The sequence below is a fragment of the Nicotiana tabacum genome, chromosome 16 (assembly GCF_000715075.1).
Source record: "Nicotiana tabacum cultivar K326 chromosome 16, ASM71507v2, whole genome shotgun sequence".
Lineage (NCBI taxonomy): Eukaryota > Viridiplantae > Streptophyta > Magnoliopsida > Solanales > Solanaceae > Nicotiana > Nicotiana tabacum.
The window spans coordinates 68,274,980-68,281,137 of NC_134095.1; the positions used below are offsets into that span (position 1 = coordinate 68,274,980).

General features: G+C 34.5%; 1 protein-coding gene across 1 annotated transcript; it reads left to right on the forward strand.

Moving 5' to 3' along the window:
* Positions 1-3,520: 3,520 nt before the first annotated feature.
* Positions 3,521-4,812, forward strand: LOC142170552 (uncharacterized). Its single transcript, XM_075232467.1, has one exon. The coding sequence runs from the start codon at positions 3,627-3,629 to the stop codon at positions 4,254-4,256; it is 630 nt and encodes a 209-aa protein (XP_075088568.1). The 5' UTR covers positions 3,521-3,626; the 3' UTR covers positions 4,257-4,812.
* Positions 4,813-6,158: the final 1,346 nt, after the last annotated feature.

Sequence of the window (6,158 nt, forward strand, 5' to 3'; positions counted from 1 at the left end):
GACCCGATTTCCTTAAAAGGTTGCCCTCAGCGATGACTTCAATAATCACTTGACTCATAGCACCACTCATAATTGAGGAGCCAACCTCAACACGGTGAGTAGGTGGAGGAGAAAAAGAAGCCAAGGGAGCTTCATCAGAAACGGGACCTAAACTTTCACTACCAAACCCGCGGTCAAAAGGCTGCTCAACAGAATCATGAGTAACAACGGGAGCATCATCAACATCATCAGGGATCACTACCGGGACTTCAACAGATTCAGTAAGAGGAATAGAACGGCGGGGGGATGCTTCTGCTTCATCATCGGAAGTAATGCGTGTATGAGGCTGTGGCCTTGTTACCAAGGAACCCCCGTCTTCCTCTTCTTCGGAATTTTGGTCATCAACGACTTTCTTTTCGATAAAGAGCCCAAAATTATTTCTTGAGCCCTTTCCAAAGAGATACGAGAAGCCGCTACCGCCTCAGCAGTAACTCCTCGAATAGCAAATCCTGATATAAAGAAGGATTGAGATAAGTTCAGGAAAAAACAATATTAAAATAAAATAAAAGCTCTTACCATGAGTTTTTACTTTCCAACCAAAATGTTAGGAAAGGGTCTTCCAAGATCTGCCATCCATTGGTGCAATACTCAACAACTTTCCTACCCAATCACGGAAATTGGGAACATCTTCCACAACTCCCATGGTTGCTAGAAACGAAAAGTAAAATTAGAAAAATCAACAAAATTGAAGAAAAAGTTACGAGAAAGTTAGAAGACTCAGCAAAATTCCATTTCTCAGGGAAGGGAACGTTCTCATCACCCACTAAACCAAAAGTGGGGGCAGTAACAAACCTGGCATTCCAGCCACGGTCTTTGTCATCTTTAGGGCTAACTAGAACTCTTTGCTCCTCGCTACTAGTGTAAAAATACCATTGCGAAAGAGTCTAGGGGAGTAAAGATGAATTAGATGTGAGAAAGTAAAAGTCACATTGGCTATGTTGGTCAAATGCCTCAAACAGGCAACAACCCTCCATATTATTAGGCCAATTTGACCTAAGCAAACATCAAATAAACGACAGAACTCAAGAATAACAGGATCAATAGCAGGTTTGAATCCTAATGTGAAAGGGTACGTATAGACAAAGGAAAATACGGTTAAGTAAGAGGTAATTCTTTGATTCGGATTGGGAATAATGATAGGAAAGTCCTGACTACAATGGCAGTCTCTACGAACTAAAGAAATCAAACCTTCAGTGATTTGAGTGGGATAGATATCAGCACGATCTAAAGAAAATACTTGATTTCTAAGAGAATCTCTGTCATTATAGAAAGATAGCTCCGCAGGAACTATCTCCTCTACTAGAGGTTCACGAAGAGGTTCAGAAGATTCCTTACCTCTAGAAGAAGATCTGTGTGAAAGAGAACCTCTAATTCTAGAAGAAGGGCCAGAACTAGGCGAAGGAAGAGAAGAACCACGCAAGGATGAAGATCCTAAATTACGAAGCCTACCTCCTCTTCTGCTCCTACTGGGGGCATTAGGGAAGTTATCAACTATGGGGACCCTAGAAGGATTTGATAAAGACATGGTAGTACGAGGAAGAAACAAACAAAGACTCAAGAACTGAATATTTTAAGAACTTTATGTGATAAAGACAAAGAAGAAAACTATATTTATACTGCGAAGCAACCGTCACAGGAAAAGGTGCAATGATGAAAAAGTCATAATGAGAACTGACGCTTCGTGATTAGTGAATCCGTGAAAAAGCCCTAAAAAGCGCTGCAATGTTACAAAACCAGTAAAGGGGTGCCACGCGTGAAGAGCATTAAATGGAAGTAAAAATGAAGTGTTGATTCTGCTATAGCATTAATGGTGACAAAAATACCGTTTTAATGAATTCCACTTCCCAAATATTCAATTGATGAATAAAAGTGAGGGGACTATCTGTATTGGGAAAAATTGAGTTTACATATTAAAGTGATTGGAAGATGATGTGTCATGACACGTAGACTAGTCAAAAAGTTATGATTGGCAAAGAGGTACGAGTTGCAACAGGTACGAGTAGAGACATAAAAGGAGGCACGAGCGAATACTCAAAAGATTCAACGTCCATACCTATTTAAGTCCAAGAATCAAGGAGAATGAATCTGACAGCACAAGAGAGTACAGATACAGTATTTAATGAGCATTAAATACTAAAAACGTTAGAGAATCTGTATTAAAATATAATGATTATATGACGTAGCAATTAATGTCTTTAATTGTCTATAATGGTCTTATTATGACAAAGGCAAAACACATATTTCCAATATAGCTATAAAAGGGAAAGAATGGGTCAATTGTAAGGACACGAAAGACTATCTAAATACATTGGTTTACTTTATCTTCTTCTAGTTACCTTATTGCTAGCCAAATTACTTTCTCTTATATATTTTTTGATTATCAGTAACCCGAGTTTTTCTAAATTAAAGCTTTGACCGAAATTCTACTTTTTGGTTAAACAATTAAATATTAATTTTATATATATTATACATCCGTGATCCATGAGCTATTTTTTGTTTAAGTGGTTGGATGAGCGGCTATTTGGGTTAATTCTTCTTTAATTTTAAGGTCCCAACATTTTCTAGAACTCAATTAAAAAACACTTGTACTATTATTGGTTTAAGAAACATAAATCCTAACTAATTTAACATGTATGGTTCTATTTACAATGATAGAAGTAAACGCTTGATATGTATATATTTAATTAGACATTTGGAATGAAAAAAAGAAAATTGAAATACACAAAATATAAAATGAGATAAAAAACAATTCAAAGAATTTATAGAAGTTGCTAACATAATGAAAAAGTAGTATTACCTAGTATATAAGAGAAATGCAAATATTAGAATATTAGACTAATTTGTCATATACAATTTTTCATGCATAGATTACCATATCCACAAAGATATTGTTTCAGATACCAACTAATTCTTCATCCCAGAGGTACTATTGGTGTTTTACGTTCAAAAGCACGGATGAGAGCTAAAGAGATGACCAAAGAATAGATAGTGCCTTTTTTTTTTTTTTTTTTTTTTTTTTTTTCAGAGCTAAAGAGATGACCAAAGAGTAGATAGTGCCTTCTTTTTTTTTTTTTTGCCATTTTTTTGTTTTTCTATTTATCATAATTGTATCATATATTATTAAAAAAATAAGAAGAATTAATAATATTTCTATTCACCTAAGAGACTGAAAATCATCACCTGAAACAAGAAATCGACAAGATAAATCACAGTTTTCGTGTTGGAATTGCACTAATCCATGCTCTCAGAAATTAATTGATTCAATACTACGGGGATAATCACCTGTCTCAAGTAATGACCAAACTTTAATCTTTTTAAGCCCTACAATATATATCCCTAATACTTGGTAAAGAAATAAATAATTCATGGAAATATTAATTGTACAACCACAGTTGTAAAAAATGGGACCCGTGTACACTCCTATATTCTTCATATAAAAGAAAATATTGAAGAACAAGATTGAAGTAGTTGAACTAAAACTTTTCCCCAAAATACAAACAACCCCAAAACATTCCCCACCAAAACAAAACCACCCAAATAATACTTTTTTCATAGTCTTATTTACAAACACCATAGCAAGACAAACCATGGCTCTTCCTTCTCTTTCTCCACAAGAGGATTTTAGCTTCCCAACAATCACCAATACACCACCATGTTTCATTGAATCACCACCTTTATGGAGGACAACATCCATTGCCTCCGGTCGCCTCGAAAAAAACCCTAGAAATGATCATATTGCATCTACAAAGAAAGAAGTTGATCATGAAGAAAAATTTGACATGTCTCTATTAATATCCAACAAGTCCAACTATATTAACCAAAGAAAGAGTTTCTCATACATAGAAGGTGCTGCAGCGATGAAGAGAATGATTGAAGATGAACAAAGTGATAATCATGAAGAGGAAGAAGAAGAAGAAGAAGAAGAAGAAGAAGAAGAAGAAGAAGAAGAAGAAGAAGAAGAAGAAGAGGAGGAGAAAATGGATATGTTATGGGAGAATTTCAATGAAGAATCCAACCAAATTATGACAAGGTGTTGTGGGAAAGATACAAAGCAGGGTCTAATTTCCCCAGGAAGAATGGTGGAATTCAAATGTGGTCAAGCTTTGAGTCTATCCAAAGCCAGCAAAAGGCCAAGCTTAGTGGTTCTCATCAAAGTCTTGAAAAAGGTGTTCTTGCTTCATGCTTCTCCAACTTCATTCAACAAAGCTAAACTTTGATCATTTCTTTGCATTTCTCTCTTTCTTTTGTTGCGCTTAATTTTATTGAGTTTTCTTGTGTTTCTGCTGTTCAATGAAACCCTAGCTACTTTCCACCTTCCTCCCCACCCGTGGCGGCCCCGAAACTTCTAACTTGAAAAAAAATGGCAAGAGTGTCACACTTGAGATTCAATATATTTACTTTTATCTTAATATTTGCATAGTATATTGTCAGATAAAAGGAATTCGATTGAACTCTCTTCGTACCAAGTAACTCTGCCACTGTCTCATCTAGGGGTAGAGCTAGTGTGTCGGCTATGGCTTTGACGGAATCCTCAATAATTTAAAAGGACTAAATTTCTGAATTCATAAACTTCAAATTATGACTCCTCCTCTAATCTGATTGACCTCATCCACTGCCACCCCTAAAGAAAGAATGTGAAGGTGTGTAAGAGGTTAGGTATTTAGACACAATCCACAAGTATAACTAAATCGTGGTTTTGGTACATAATTGGCGCATGCAAGTATTTAGCCAAAATATAATTTTTCATTTAGCTACATCTGGAAATTTTCAAGTTTTAGGGAGCCTGTGATAAAAGAAAATAATGCTTGTATTAAAAAAGGAAAGATTTGTGTTTTTATAAGTTGGGAAAACTATATATATTTGAAGCTGATCATGGCCATGGCCATGCATGTAATTCCTATGTCCACAGGCTAGGACTTAATTTAGAATTTCTACACATCAATGTCACGATATTTTCAATTCATATGGTACTGTTGAAAAGCAAGTTCCATCTACTGATTTAATTCCATATTGATTGATTTTGATCGATTGGTTTTGTTTTCTATAAATAAATGTATATAACTCAAGATTTATATTTTTGGTGTACCAGAAAAATATACTTAAAACTAATTGTAGAGATTATTTGCCCTACGGTAACATTAATTAGAAAAAGCTAAAGAAGTTGAAGTGTCAATTTGGTATGACATAAACAATTAAGGGTGTGTTTGGTACGAAGGAAAATATTTTTCGAAATATGTTTCCTAATTTTCTCATGTTTGGTTGGCCTAAATATTTTAAAAAATATTTTTCTCATGAACTCATTTTCCTCTAATTGGAGGTAAATATTTTTCCTATTAAGAGAGAGGAAAACATTTTTCAAAACTCCTTCTCAACCTTCCCCACCCTATTCCCCATCCCCACCAACCCCCACCCACCCAACCCCACCCCAACCCCAACCCCAGCCACCACCCCAACTCCAACTACCAACTCCACCCCATCCCCTCCCCACCCTAAATAAAAATATTATTAATAATACTTTTTTTTCATGTTACAAATAGTTTTTTTTTTCATTTCAATAAATGAGTATTTTTTTTCATGATATAAGAAATTATTTTTTTCATTTTAAAAAAGTATTTTTTTTATTTCAATAGAAAAAGAATTTTCTTTTCATGGTGTACAAAAAGTAGTTTCTTTTTTTTTTAATAATAAAATGAGTACTTTATTTTCATGTTGTAGAAATAATAATTTTCTTTCAACCAAAAAAAGAGTATTGCTTTTTAGTTATGGAACACAAATTTCAACGTTATTTTTACCTAAAAAAGTAAAGCAACGCATTAGTTTCTTTAGGTTTGTGTGATTTTTAGAGACTTGGAGGAAGGGAGGGTTGATGAGAGTAGCATAAAAAAATAAAAAATATTTTCTGCTCTCTAACTAAACTCACCAACCAAATAATGTAAAATAAGTGATATAACCACTCATTTTCCATGAAAATATTTTCCTTCGTACCAAACACGCTCTAAAAGTAGTTTTGTTTGTATAAAATGTTCAACCGATAAAAAGTTCATACTCGTCAGTTTTGTTGCTGTTGAATATAAAGGGTGGCGCTACACGAACTAGTATCAAAATGGGGAATGCCGTAT

Coding starts and splice junctions, on each gene's coding strand:
- LOC142170552 (XM_075232467.1), top strand. CDS start 3,627: ATGGCTCTTCCTTCTCTTTCTCCACAAGAGGATTTTAGCTTCCCAACA.